Source organism: Ornithorhynchus anatinus, chromosome 4 (assembly GCF_004115215.2).
Source record: "Ornithorhynchus anatinus isolate Pmale09 chromosome 4, mOrnAna1.pri.v4, whole genome shotgun sequence".
Classification (NCBI taxonomy): domain Eukaryota; kingdom Metazoa; phylum Chordata; class Mammalia; order Monotremata; family Ornithorhynchidae; genus Ornithorhynchus; species Ornithorhynchus anatinus.
In genome coordinates, this window is record NC_041731.1 from 117,167,427 (window position 1) to 117,183,282 (window position 15,856).

Consider the following 15,856-nt stretch of genomic DNA (forward strand, 5'->3'; position numbering starts at 1 on the left):
CGGTGCACAGTAAGCAAGATGGCACTAGAGTGGAGTGCAGGCCCTGAATTATAGTGGAATATCAAGGAAGATAGGGGTGTGGTGAGGCAAGCTTATTTTTTTATTAGTAGTTGTTGAGCACTTACGATGTGTCAAGCACTGTTCTAAACGCTGGGTGGATACAGGTTTATCAGGATGGATTCAAGTCTCCTTCCAACATATGGCTCACAGTCTAGGTTGGGGGAAGGAAGACTGAATCCCTATTTTACAGTTGAGGATACTGAGGCCCAGAGGAGTTAAATGACTAGGCTGACAATTGACAGCAGGAACTTGGTTGAGCTGGGATTAGAGCCCAGCTCTGACTCATTCAGTCATTCATTGAATCGCATTTATTGAACGCTTACTGTGTGCAGAGCACTGTACTGAGTGCTTGGAAAGTACAATTCGGCAACAGAGATGATCTTTACCCAACAACAGGCTCATGCATTCCCTGCCCACAACGAACTTTCAGTCTAGAAGTGGGGAGACAGACATTAATATAAATAAATTACAGATATGTACATAAGTGCTGTGGGGCTGGGAGAAGAGAAGAACAAAGGGATCACATCAGGGTGATGCAGAAAAGAGTAGGAAACTCCCAGGCCTGTGCTCTTTCCACTGCACCATGTTGCTGACTGTAAGGAGTTTCTGTTTAATCTGGAAGTGGATGGGCCACCACTTGAGTTGAGGAGTGGGGGAAACACGGCCTGAACGGTTTTGTAGAAACATGATCCAGATAGCAGAGTGGAGTGGGGAGAGACAGGAAGCAGAGAGGTCAGCACAAGGCTGATTGATGGTATAATCAAGGCGGGATAGGGTAAATGTTTGGATTAGCACAGAAGCAGTTTGGATGGAGAGGAAATGGAGTATATTAGCAATACTGTGACGACTGAACATAGCATAGCACTAGGCTGAGGTCACTTTGGTATAATGGGTTGTGCTTGTAAAAACATTTGCATATTTGGGAAGCCCAACCCAGAGATTACCAGTCTCCATGTGAAAGCAAGCAAATTAGCAGTAAAATTAGTTTATACTTCACCTCCCAGCAACTTTAATCTCTTTGTTTTGGGGAAATGCAAAGCATTATGACCTTTTACAAATATTAAAAATGTATTGATTGCTCTTTATCATACAAATTGCATGTTCCTTTGATTCAAGTTCCTGCATGGGCTGCCTCTAATTTGTCATATGCAATTTCCTTGAGTGCTTGGTCCATTATGTTGCCAAGGAGTAGCAAGGCCCAGAGGAAGGAACATGGCCTGGGAGTCAGAGGATTTGGGCCTAATCCTCACTCCCCAGGTTACCTGATGTGCAATTTTGGGAATGTCACAACTTCTCTGGGTATTAGTTTCCTCATCTGTAAAATGGGGATGCATTACTGTTCTCACCGCTACTTACACTGTGAGCCCCAGTTGGGACCTGATTACCCTGTTTCTAGCCTTCAACTTTAAAGCACTCAATCACTGGGCCCCTCCTACCTTACCTCCTTGATTTCCTGCTCCAACCCAGCCCACACACTTTGCTCCTCTAATGCCAACCTACACTCTAATAATAATTGTAGTATTTGTTAAGTGCTTACTAGTTGGCAGACACTGTACTAAGCACTTGGGTAAATCAATCAACCATACTTATTGAGCGCTTGATAATTGGGTTGGACACACTCCCAGTCCCACAAGGAGTTCACAGTCTTAATCCTTATTTTAATAATAATTAGGGTATTTGTTAAGTGCCAGGCACTAGGGTGGATACAAGTAAATCAGGTTGAAAAAAGTATTTGTCCCATGTGGGGCTCACTTCTGAAAAATGGGGATTAAGATTCTGTGCCCTATGTGGGACAGGGACTGTGTCCAACCTGAATATCTTGTATTGAGCCCAGAGCTTAGTACAGTGCCTGGCACGTACAAAGCATTTAACAAATACCATTAAACAACAAAGAAATGAAAACAAACTGTAGAAACTAGTGAAAAGGAAATTATGCAGGAGGAAGTGAGTGAGTGAAAAAGCAAGTTGTGGTCTTTTGGGATCGCAACCGTCTGCATTCTGGTTCTTCCCTCAGTTCTGGCCACTCCACTCCTCTTCCACATTGAACATCCTGAGAGAATCGAAGTGCTATTAGAAGGTTCACACTAATTTTGAGAGTGAAGGACGCAATTGCTCAAAGCACTTCGTTGCCCTGTAAAGCTCAAAATGAGCACATTAAGTCCAGCTATCAGATAATTCTATGGGAAGAAATATGCTCTTGTACTCTTGTACATCCAAATGGAGTTCTCTTGAGAGCTAGCCAGCGGGAAATGATTGAATATAAATTGGCCTGGACCAGTCCTAACTCAGACCCTCCAACTTCAGAGAGGAAGATTCTGTTTTTATTCATATAGCTGCAAAGTTGAACCAAGTCTGGGGAATTTGAATGAGGGGTCTAACTAATGACACCCCTTCCACCCCGCCCCATATTGTAAACTCGTTGTGGGCAGGAAATGTGCCTGTTTATTGTTGTACTGTACTCTCCCAAGTGCTTAGTACAGTGCTCTGCACATAGTAAGTACTCAATAAATACGATTGAATGACTACTTAATTGTGAGTCCATGTGGGGCAGGGACTACATCTAGCCTGATTTACCTGTATCTACCCCAGTGTGCTCACCGCTGACCCCTTGCCCACATCCTTCTTCATTCTTTCATTCAATCACATTTAGTGAGTACTTCCTGTGTGCACAGCACTGTACAAAGCATTTGGGAAAGTAAAATACAACAATAAAAGTGACATTCCCTGACCACAAGGAACTCACAGTCTAGGTGGAATTTCCCCCTCTTTCATATGTCAGATAATCACTCTCCATCAATTAATTTATTGAGCACTTATTCCCCACCTTCAAAGACATCCTAAAGTCACATCTCCTCCAAGAGACCTTCCCCAACTAAGCCCTTAATTTTCCTACTCCCTCTCTTCTGCATCACCTATGCAGTTGGAACTGTACCCTTTAAGCATTTGATATTCACTTGACCCTCCAGTCTCTCAGAATTTGTGTAATTAGCCTTCTACCCTGACATTTTCCCTCATCTGTATTTATTTCAATGTCTCCCATGTAGACTGTAAGCTTCTTGTGAACAGGGGATTGATTGTGTCTACCAGCTAACTCTACTGTATTGTATTGTCCTGCCTCTGGTCTGGAATGCCTTCCCTCCTCAATTTAATAATAATAATATTGGTATTTGTTAAGTGCTATGTGCAGAGCACTGTTCTAAGCACTGGGGGAGATACAGGGTAATCAGGTTGTCCCACGTGAGGCTCACAGTCTTCATCCCCATTTTACAGATGAAGTAACTGAGGCACAGAGAAGTGAAGTGATTTGCCCACAGTCACACAGCTGACAAGTGGCAGAGCTGGGATTTGAACCCATGACTTCTGACTCCCAAGCCCGTGCTCTTTCCACTGAGCCACGCTGCTTCTCACTCTCCCCCACTTCAGAGCCTTATTGAAGGCACATCTCCAAGCAGGCCTTGTAAGCTCGTTGTGGGCAATGAATGTCTGTTTATTGTTGTATTGTACTCTCCCAAGTGCTTAATAAAGTGTTCTGCATACGGTTAAGTGCTCAATAAATAGGATTGAATGAATTTACACCCTTTATTCACCAACCACCTCAACCCCACAGCACTTACATACATAACCATAATTTATTTATACTAATGTCTGTCTCCCCTTCTAGACCATAAGCTCACTGTGGACGAGGAATGTGTCTTTCAATTCTATTAAACTACTCTTCCAAGAGCTTACTTCAGTGCTCTGCCCGCAGTAAGCACTCAATAAATACAACTGATTGATCAATAAGTCCTAAGGGGGAGAGAACAACGAACAGGGAAGGGATATCTCAGTCACTTCCCATGCAATGACGCTCTCCCTCAAACCTTGTAGATTGAGACTAATGTTTATAGACTCCCCTCCCTTTCTCAGAGTTAAATTCTCAACTCAGTTGATTTTATGGAAAATGCCATTCTATGGAGAGTGCAGATGAACAAAATCTTAATATTGTAAACTTCCCGATGACCAAGACGAATGACAACACTTTATCTCTATCGCCACACACAACAGGGCAATGAATACAAAATACGGTACACTTGCTAAGGATGTTTGTTAATAAAAATACATTTTTATTTTCAGAAATGCCACTGAAAACTGCTTGCATCACAGTATTTAATTCAAGTATTTGATTTTTGGTTTAATTTTATGACAGTGAAATAGACTTAGCTGCTCTGAGTGATACATGTAAGTCTAAGGAAAGGTTATTCTAAAATCCAAATTACTCCAAAGACTATCAAATTACCTTCATGCTAGAATAACATTTAATGTCAAAAAAATGAATCAGTTTGAAAAATGAACAAAATGCTAAGGAGGAGGATATTCCTTCACCTCCGACAGACAAATGCATAATGCACTACACAACTGACAATTGATCTGAAAATCCACAATACCAGCTAATTAAGGATTTTGAACAGTAAATTTGAGTCACTAAAAGATTGGAGACATGAAAGGTAGTGAGCAGTCTGAACGTGAAAGACATCATTTTATATCTTGAATGCAAATCCTTCATCATCATTCCTGGTCTTCTCAAATAACAATCTTCTGGACATTTGAGCTTTGCAGGAATCAGCTTTAAATTACAGGTTCCCAAATCCTAGTTCCGATTAGTATATTGAGGGTGCTAGATTAACACAGAATAAAGTTAGGTTGTGACTGCAGGCCAAATATTTCAAACTCCCTAAAATATTCTACGACTACGGACGGGTTTGCTAATTATCATCTCCCTTCTTCCTCCCCCCCCGGCCCTTCCTTTAACCCCTGCTTCCCAACATTCCCGATCACTCCAACTGGATGACCCCCTTCCCCACTTTCTCCCTCCATCCCAAGGGCAGTCAGGATTGGTGGCAGGTACAAAAAGGGATAGTGAGCCTGAGGACACAGGTTAGAAGAAAACTGGGGAGCGGGGGGGGCCCCAAAACTATGTCTTTCATAAGTGCAGGCACCCAAATAGTTGTACAGTCTGGTCCATTTGGGTGTGTATTGCTAAAAGGATCACAGAAGCTATATTGCTTGAAGAACTTTGGATCCAGATGCCCTCAAAGGGAAGAGCAAAAACTTAGGACAATTTCAGTAATATCTGTCTCCCTCTCTAGACTGCGGATACATTACCTGACTGCCATCTTCAACTATTTTTTTTTATGGTATCTGTTAAGCCCTTACTCTGTGTCAGGCCGTGTACAAAGTATTAGGGTAGACAGAAGTTAATCAGGTTGGACACAGTCCCTGTTCCACAATGGGGCTCACAGTCTTAATCCCCATTTTCCAGATGAGGTAACTGAAGCCCAGAGAAGTGAAATGACTTGCCTAAGGTCACATAGCAGACAAGTGGTGGAGCTGGGATTACAATTCAGGTCCTTCTGACACCTAGACCCATCTCTATCCACTAGGCCATGCTGCTTCTTGACTGTTCATTCGCCAATGGCTTCTTCCCCACTTCTTTCAAACGTGCTCTCCCAAGCGCTTAGGACAGCACTCCGCACATAGTAAGCACTCAGTAAGTACCACTGATGATGATGAAGGGAAGAGTCCTGTCCCTAGGATTCCCATCCCTGGGATGCAGGGAAGGGTGGCAGTATCTTCTGCTACAAACCCACTGCTCTCAATCTGGGTCATCACCAGATGGACCTTGGGCAAGTCAGTCACTTCTCTGTACCTTAATTACCTCATCGGTAAAATGGGGATTGAGACTCTGAGAATCCAACCCGATTTGCTTGTATCCACCCCGGTGTTCAGTAATAATAATAATAATAATGTTGGTATTTGTTAAGCGCTTACTATGTGCAGAGCACTGTTCTAAGCGCTGGGGTAAACACAGGGGAATCAGGTTGTCCCACGTGGGGCTCACAGTCTTAATCCCCATTTTATAGATGAGGGAACTGAGGCACAGAGAAGTTAAGTGACTTGCCCACAGTCACACAGCTGACAAGTGGCAGAGCTGGGATTTGAACTCATGAGCTCTGACTCCAAAGCCCATGCTCTTTCCACTGCGCCACGCTGCTTCTCACCAGTACAGTGCCTGGTGCACACAGTAAGCATCAACAATAACCAGAATTATTCCAGACCTCTGCTGCCTGCTCAGGCAGTGGCCTGGAACTTTCCTAACCGGAAAACACCATAGGTTTTCCCACCATTTTCTTCAGGTTCAAAAAGTACAGAAAAACTAGTCATTATACTGGACTGAAGAGAGCACGGGTCGGAAGGACCTGGGCTCCAATCTCGGCTCCTCCACTTGTTTGCTTGTGACCTTGGGTAAGTCACCACTTCTCTCTGCCTCAGTTACCTCATCTGGAAAATGGGGATTAAGACCGTGGGCCCCACCTGGGACAGGGATGTGTCCAGCCTGACTAGCTTGCATCGAACCCAGCGCTTAGAAGAGTGTTGACACAGTAGGCGCTTAACAAATACCATCACTAGTACACTGATTTTATGTCCTTGATCTGACCATCGACCGGTCCATTGATTTCATTTTCCTGAAATGCTTCCCAGTGGGGGGCAGTGGAAATTGTACATGAGAAGGTCGACGATCTCCTTAAACTTACCGCTGCCTTTAAGGCTTGATCTAGATCTTCCAGTAAATCGTCAGTATCCTCCAAGCCCACAGACAGGCGGATGAGTGTCTCACTGATTCCTAGAACATCTCTGTCCTCTTTAGGAACGGAGGCATGAGTCATGATCGCCCTGGGGAAGCAATGAGCATATTAATGATTACCACACCGTCCTTGACGCCACTCCAAGCCACTTTCTGCCCTGAAAGGATCTCCTCCCCCACAGATAATAGTAATATTAATTGTGGCATTTGTTAAGTGCTTACTATGTGCCAGGCATTATACTAAGCACTGGGGTAGCTACAAGACAATCAAGTTGGACCCAACCCCTATCCCACAAGGTGCTCACGGTCATAACCCCTATTTTATAGCTAAGGGAACTGAGGCCCAGAGTAAATGAAGTGACTGCTTAGGGTCACAGGGCAGGCAAGTGGCAGGTTCCAAATTAGAACCCAGGTCCTTTTGATTTTCAGAGCCAAGCTCTATCTACTAGGCCATTCCCTCTACCTTCCAAAAACCCACATTATTCTAGAATCAAAGTAGGTTTTGCAGTGGTTGAAATAATTAAGAGAAGCAGCGTGGCTCAGTGGAAAGAGCCTGGGCTTGAAGTCAGAGGTCATGGGTTCGAATTCTGGCTCTGCCACTTGTCAGCTGTGTGACTGTGAGCAAGTCACTTAACTTCTCTGTGCCTCAGTTACCTCATCCCTAAAATGGGGATTAAGACTGTGAGCCTCACGTGGGACAACCTGATTACTCTGTATCTACTCCAGCGCTTAGAACAGTGCTCTGCGCATAGTAAGCGCTTAAATACCAACATTATTATTATACTCTGCTCTTGGTTCCAAAAATAAATCAGTCAATAGGAATTTACCAAGCACTTACTCTGGGTCAAGCACTTGAAAGATTTATAATATAGTTAGTAGACATGATCCCTGCCCCAGAGGAGCTTAGTTTCATATATAGAATGCATCAATATTAGTCCTAAAAGCAGATTCAGGGCTAAAATACTGTAAACTCGATATAGACAGGGAATATGTCTGCTAATTCTGTTGAATTGTACTCTCCCAAGCACTTAGTACAATCCTCTGTACATAGTAAGCACTCAATAAATATCACTGATTAATTGATCTTTTCTAATAGTTTGGCTGTACTGACAAAGAAAAATGAGTCAAAGAAAGTGGCATATGGAATCTCTTAAAACAAGCCTGGGTCTGAGAGTCAGGACCTGAATTCTAATCCCAGCTCCACCACTTGCTTGCTGTGTGATCTTGGGCAAGTCACTTCACTTCTCTCTGCCTCAATTACCCCATCTGGAAAATGGGGATTAAGACTGTGAGCCCCACCTGAGACGGGGATGTGTCCACCCTGATTAGCCTGTATCTACCCCAGCGCTTAGAACACTGGTGACTCATAGTAAGCGCTTAACAAATACCAACACTAGTGCATTGATTTTAAGTACTTGACATATGACCATCGACTGGTCCATTGATTTCATTTATTTTGGAGATGTGAACCCCCAATACTATTACTTAATTACTCTGAGCCTTATGAGGGACATGGACTGTGTCCAACCTGATTTTAGCTTGTATCTACCCCAGAGCTTAGTATAGTGTCTGGCACATAGTAAGCGCTTAACAAGTGCATAAAAAAGTAGGGAATGGTTTTCTAAGGTTAGCCCAATTTCTAATTCCTGAGTCCTTTTTCTTGAAAGGTTGAACCCAATAATCCTCAATATTTTTAAAAAATTGTTAGGTTTTTCTTAATATATTTCCTGACAGAGTAGGTAGAGACTGAATTACAGAGTTATCTAAACCTGTAAAAATAAGAATAACGATAACAATAATAACTGTGGTGTTTTTTAGCACTTCCTATGCACCAAGCACTGCATTAGATGTTGGAACAGATTTCAGATAAACAGATTAGACTCAGTCTGCCACGGTAAATAGAATAGGGTAATTTAGCTCACCTGTGTAAATAATCTGTAAATGGTTTTTGTCTGTCCACCCCAATATTAAATTACAGACTCACTGAGGACAGGGGATGTGTGTCTTGCTATTATAACAGCTTAGCAATAAGTAGATGTTCAATAACTACCACTGATTGATTCTCATTGTATGATGAATTGTCAATCTCCCTACTGTCATAGAGTGAACATTTTTTTCGCAACATGATATGGAAAGGAATGGCCATTTTGAAATCCATCATAGTTTTCTGTGAGATTTCTCTTCTCCCCACTGTGTAAAAGTCTGGAGCTTTCTTGGGTAACTGTTGCCCAGGACTGATTATGCCCATCTCTGTTGCGTCGTCTAGACTGTAAGTTCTGCTAGACTGTTGCGGGCAAGGAATGTCTCTACCATTGCTGTTGGATTGTACTCTAAGTGCTTAGTACAGTGCTCTGCACACAATAAGTGTTCAATAAATTCCATTGGTTGGTTGACTGATTTGGAGAGACGCAAGAGTCCAAAACCCTGAATTAAGTAAGATTCCCTTAATGTTGCCATGTACGTGACCATAGAGCTCTGCTGCTAAGCACTCATTCAGTATTTACATCATTTGTCAATGCCAGACATGAATAATTTTCCTGAAGAAACATGGGCCATCCAGGTGGGGGGTATGTGAATCATAAAAATAAAATCTGAAGTTTAATGCTAACTTTACCAAAAAAAAAAAACCCACCCCAAAAACCTATAATTACCCCCACCTAATTCACTTAAACACTCAATTCTACTTTTGCACTCATTTTCCCTAGGTATTTTGGCCTGGTCACTGTTAGACAATTTACATTAAATATTAAATATTAAATATTAAATTTACATCTCCTTCACCCTTTTAATCCATATGTATATATATGGTAATAGGGTGTGTGTCCACATATATGTATTCACACACATACACACACTATTACCTCTCTGTGTATGTATACGTGTATGTGAACACACATAGACACACTCCCTTATCACCTATCTGTGTATACACACACAGAGAGCTATCCTTTCTTCATAATTGAAGAAAATACCACAGACCACAAAGTTCACCTATAAGTTCGTGTCGTGTCTGAAAAGGTCAATGTGGGATCCACAGCCCCGGATCACAATGGGCACACAAAAAGTTTGTCCAATCACACAAGCTTGTTTGGACTCCAAATGCCCCAGGGTTGGTAGCTTGTTTGGAGTCAAAACGCCACAGGGTTGGAAGAAACGTTTTCAATGAATGCATACACAGCATCTGACAGTGAGTCTACAGTTTAGTATTTCCTTAAGCTGGGGTTTCTCAAGAATGCTACCTCTACATCACAGAAGAACTGCTTATATTTTTAAACCCAAAAAATCAACTTATGCTCTAAAATCAAGTCCTAAATATCAACCAATCGATGGTATTTATTGAAGGCTTATTATGTGCAGAGCGCCATACTAGCTCTTGGGAGAGTACAATACGAGAGTTAGCAGACATGGTCCCTGCCACAATGAGCTTATATCCTAGATGGGGAGACAGATATAAATATAAATAAGCAATTTACAATATATAATTTAAGGATACGTTATATTAGTGCTGTGGGGTTGAAGGTGGGGCAAATAAATGCTCAAAGGTCACAGACCCAAGTGCATAGACGAGGCAGAAGGGAGAGGGAGCAGGGGAAAAGAAGGATTAGTTGGGGAAGTCCTCTTGGAGGAGATGTGACTTCATTAATGCTTTGAAGGCTGGGAGAGTGGTGGTCTAGCATATATGGAGGGGGGTGGGGAGTTCCAGGACAGAGGGAGGACACGGGAAAGGGGTCGGTGGTGAGATAGACGAGGTCGGGGGACAGTGAGTAAGCTGGTGCTAGAGGATTAAGTGTGCAGGCTGGGCTGTGCAAGAAATCAGTGAGGTGAGGTAGGATATATTACTGGTGAAATATAGTATATTACATCCAGTGGGTGTTCAGTAAATTGCCATTTACTACTCCTTGCTACTCCTACTTCACCCAGAACAGAAGCAATATCACCACAAATCTGTTCAGTTTTTCTAGCCCAGCTTCCGCCTCTCTGACCCTGTTCTCTCTGGACCTCTGTATCGAGACCAGCTAAGAGAGAAAGCCAGGGATGGGAAAAAAAAAAAACTCCATAGATGCCTTCAACCTATCAATCCCTCAATTATTGAGTGTTTACTGCACACAAAGCACTGCGCTAAGCACTTGGGAAAGTGCATTTCAAGAGAGTTGGTAGATGCGATCCCTGCCCAGAAGGAGCTTACAGCTACAGGGTTAGAACAATATTAGAATACAATACAGAAATATTGTGCTGTTTAGTGTTGTGTTGTATGCTCCCCAGTGCTCTGCACATAGTAAGTGCTCAATAAATACAATTGAACTGAATGAAATAACAGAGCCTATGATTTTTTTAAATATGGTATTTGTTAGGCGCTTACTATGTGCCAAGAACTGCAATAAGCACTGGGGTAGATACAAGTTAATCAGGTTGGACACAGAACATGTCCCGCATGGGGGTCACAGTCTTAATCCCCACTTTACAGATCAGGTAACTGAGGCCACCCAGAGAAGTGACTTGCCCAAGATCCCACAACAGACAAGTGGCAGAGCCAGGATTCAAAAGCAGCTCTCTGACTCCCAGGCCTGTGCTCTTTTCCACTGTCATGCTGCTTCTCACTTATGAAAATTTACATAAGTGCTGCGGGGCTGGGGTGAATATTCAAGTCCTTAAGCATCACCGAGGAGAGGGTGGATAAGTTTAGGGCAAGAGACTCATTTCTGTTTAAATTGATGGAAGAGAGCAAATTCTTCAGCTTTCTTGGGTTCTAAAAAATGAATGAAATTCACATTCTAAGTGTGCCCTCTTGTGTATACAGTTTGTCTAGCAGGGACATAATAATAACAATTATGGTATTTGTTAAGCGCTTACTGTGTGCAGAGCACTGTTCAGAGCACTTGCCTACTCTGTGACCTTAGACAAGTCACTTATCTATTTTGTGCCTCGGTTTCCTTATCTGTAAAATGGAGATAAAATAGCAGTTCTCTATCCACTGTGAGCCCTATATGGCAAAGGGTCTGTTTCCAATCTGATTTTCAATCAAGCAATTCAATCATATTTATTGAGTGCTTACTGTGTGCAAAGCACTGTACTATCTACCACAAAAATAGCAGGGTACTTGGCATACGGTAAGCACTTAAATATGCCCATTATTATGAAAAGCAAAGATTTATGAAAACCATCTAAGGTGATCATAAGACACAAACTGTAAATAATTGTTTTGATTTGCTCTTCGTATTCGGCAACCTGAGCCTTCAGTCCAATTTGAAGAGTAGGGGAAAGAAAGAAGTAAAAACCCTTTACAGTGACATTACTATCCAAATCTGGAATTAAATGCTTCTCCCCTTATCACATCACTCATCCTCACTAACACTTGTCAGGCCTGAAAGTGTCACTTGCGGCATAAAGCATTTCACAAACCTTAGTCTACTCAGTTCTCCTAGAATAAGTTATTTTCTTCAAGAACCTCATGGTAAGAAAGACTTGCATTATTTTGCTCCCAAATTATTTCTTTCCAAAATGCATAATGAAGTATGTTATATGGGAACTGACTTCACCTAGAAAATTCTAAAAAATTTTGATGGTCAATAATACTGGGGGTGATCGATTTGCCATAATAGTGATCGGGAGGATTTAGGGACATACCAGACACAGGCTAATGACACTTCTAATTTACTGAGTCTACAGATCACTTCATGTCTCTGTGTTTCAGTGTCCTCATCTATAAAATGGGGTTAAAATACCTATTCTCTTTTCCCCTTAGAGTGTGAGCTCCATGGGGGACATCTACCATTCCCTTCTGCATCATCCTGATTCGCACCCCTTGCTCTCCTCCCAAAAGCCCCAGCACTTGTGTATATATCTGTAATTTTATTTATTTCTATCAATGCCAATTTCCCTCTTTTTATATTGTGAGCTTGTTGTGGTCAAGGAATGTCACTGTTTATTGTTGTATTGTACTTTTCCAAGTGCTTAGCACAGTGCTCTGCACACAGTAAGCACTTAATAAATATGACTGAATGAATGAAAATGATTTCATTGATCTGTTTATATTGGATCTATCCGTGATCTATTTTAATGTCTGTCTCCCCTGGTAATAATAATAATAATTGTGGTATTAAGTGTTTACTTGTGCCAAGCATTGTTCTAAGCACTGGAGCAGATACACGGTAATCAGGTTGAATACAGTCCATGTCCCTTATGGGGCTCACAATCTTGATCCCCATTTTACAGATGAGGTAACTGAGGTTTAGAGAAGTTAAGTGACTTCTTAAGCTCACAGAGCAGACATGTGGCAGAGCTGGGATTAGAACCCACAACCTCTGATTCCCAAGCCTGTGGTCTTTCCAGTAGGCCATGCTGCTGAAGGGAGGGATTGTGCCTACCAACTAGGTTGAATTGTACTTTTACTTTCCCAAACGCTAAATACAGTGCTCTGCATACAGTAAGCACTTTATATATACACACACATGATTTATATATATTATATATAAATAAAGCACTTTCTATATGCAGAGCACTGTACTTAGCATATGTATTACATATATACATATATATATATATATCACTGATTGATAATAACTGTGGTATTGAGCACTCACTATGTGCCAAGCACTGTACTATGTGCAAAGCTAAGCAATCAAGCAGCAACTGGTTACCCTTGCACTTGGTACAGTGCTTGGCACATAGTAAGTGCTCAAATACCATGATTATTATCGGTGGATCCCCAAATAGCAAACAAAAGGCACAAGTTTCTCTTTCTCTCAACTGGAAAGCGGGGCATTTGTTTGCTCTAGAGTGCCCACCTAAGCAGGTGCTGAGGTCCTTCTAAAAAAATGACTGTCAAATCTGAGATGCAGCATGGCTTAGGAGTCGAGGAGCCTGCTTCCTTGCAGCTGCCATAGTCAAGACGTTGGGAGAGCTTGCTCTGACTGTCAGCCCAGTTAGGCCCAGACAGAACAAATGAGGACATGGACTCGTTTGGTGGTATTGGGGGGAACAAGGAGATACATTCTTGTACCAAATTTTTCTCCCAATTTAACAAATTACAGTCAAGAAGCCCACTTTAGAAAAGACGGCACCAGAGAAATCCTGTGGGGCCCAGTTTAGAGGTGTCCAACGTTAGATCAACATAACCTCCTCCTCCAGGAGTACTGGCTTTTTATTTTTGAATTTTTATATTTGAATGTAGAGGACTCTGAGAGGGCAGGGTAGGAAGGTGGAGAGAGGGAGGGAAAGAAGGGACAGAGAGAAGGAAACAAAAGAAAGAAGTTGGAGAAAGGAGGAAGGAAAAGGACCCTATCTGTAATTTGCTTTAATATCCATCTCTACCTGTATCCTGCATGCTCCTTGTGGGACAGGGACTTTTTCCAGTTGGATTAGCTTCTATCTAACCCAGTGCTTAGTTCAGTGCTTGGCACACAGTAAGCACTTAACAAGTAGCATGGCCTAGTGGCTAGAGCACAGGCCTGGGAGTCAGAAGGACCTGGGCTCTAATCCCAGCTCCTTCACTTGTCTGCTGTGTGACCTTGGGCAAGTCACTTCACTTCTCTGTGCCTCAGTTACCTCATCTGTACAATGGGAATGAAGATTATGAGTCCCATGCGGGACAGGGACTGTGTCCAACTTGATTGACTGTGTCCAACTTGCATCTACCCCAGCACTTATAACAGTGCTTGACAGTAAGCACTTAACAAATTAACAAAGACCATCATCATTACTATTTTTATTACCAAGTACCAAAATTATTATCATCACCAACTCTTTTATACTGCACTCTCAAGTTTTCAGTAGAGTGCTCTGCCCACAGCAAGTGCTTCATAAATATCACTGACTGACTGAAAGATGGGACAAAGAAGAAGTAAAAGTTACAATCATTCTGCTCCTCCTTCTCCTCGTTCAGTGCCTCCCTGGTCATCACCAGGCACTGAAGCTGGGCAGAAGAGGTCCTTCTCGGGCCTGTCTCACCCCTACTCAATCCACCTATGGGCAATGAAGAACCCCTGGGGATGGGATGGGATGGGCCGGGGACCAGAGATCCAGAGCCACAGGGGCAGCAGGCACCTCATGGAATTGCTCCAGCATTGCATCCCCTTCAGGTCAGAATTCGCTCTCTGCAGCTTGCTGGGATTCCTGGCCCAAAAGCAACTGCGCTCAGGTGGCCTTGGCACTAAGGTTCCGACCCCTGACCAGCCCCATGGCTCCCTAGGCTCCTTTGGAATCAGCCAGGGGGGAGACAGGCTCCTTCTCCTGAGCTTCAAGGTGGGCAATCTCTCACATCCAATCCCAGTGTGGATGAGGACCAGGAAAACAGCAGCAGCAGCAGCAGCATCCTCTCCCTCATCTCCCTCTACCACCTGCCAGCCTGGGGTGCCAAGAGAAGCCACCATCTTGCTACAGATGTCCATCCCACCCAGCAGGGTTAGTGCCAATGACCTCCAAGGAGGCGGTCATCCCACAGGAGACTCTTTACACAAGTTAAAGAAACATTTTAACCTTTAAAATATGCAACAGATCCCAGGACAAAGGATTTGAAGTTAACATTATCCTTCTTCTGGGCAACCAAAAAACCCAAGCTCCCCTATCACTTTGATCCTTCCCAATAAAAAGTAAAATGTACAATGACTTACGGAAGCTCAGCAAGACTTTCGTATCCCCCGAGGCTCTCAGCCAGTGAGAAAAGCTAGGAAAAACAAAATCAGCAGTGAGATCTCCCCATGAATGGGAAATCATACACAATTGTCAAGAAAATGGGGAATTGTTCACATGGGTCATTTTCGGTCAAACAAACTAAAGACATCACTCTCCCCTCCTTCGAAGCCTTATCAAAATCACATCTCCAGAGGTGACGCACTGTGGCCTTATGGATAGGGCTCGGGCCTGGGAGTCAGAAAGACCTGGTTCTAATTCCAGCTCGCCACTTGTCTGCTGTGTGTCCCTGGGCAAATCACTTCACTTCTCTGTGCCTCAGGAACCTCGTCTGTAAAATTGGGATTACGACTGTGAGCACCACCTGGGACATGACTGTGTCCAACCTGATTAGCTTGTATCTACCCCAGCATTTAATACAGTGCCTGGCATATAGTAAATGCTTAACAAATGCCATAGAGCAGCAGTGTGGCTTAGTGGAAAGAGCATAGGCTTGGGAGTCAGAGGTCGTGGGTTCTATTCCCGGCTCCGCCACTTGTCAGCTGT

General features: G+C 43.0%; 1 protein-coding gene across 1 annotated transcript in view; it reads right to left on the minus strand.

Moving 5' to 3' along the window:
* Positions 1 to 4,140: 4,140 nt before the first annotated feature.
* CTH (cystathionine gamma-lyase) overlaps positions 4,141 to 15,856 on the minus strand; it is a 43,776-nt gene continuing 32,060 nt past the window's right edge. The window contains exons 10-12 of the mRNA XM_029063246.2: positions 15,292 to 15,344; positions 6,633 to 6,771; positions 4,141 to 4,714 (exon numbers count right to left, since the gene is read on the minus strand). Coding sequence (XP_028919079.1) covers positions 4,688 to 4,714; positions 6,633 to 6,771; positions 15,292 to 15,344 — 219 coding nt within the window. The 3' untranslated portion in view covers positions 4,141 to 4,687. The remainder of the gene's footprint in view (positions 4,715 to 6,632; positions 6,772 to 15,291; positions 15,345 to 15,856) is intronic.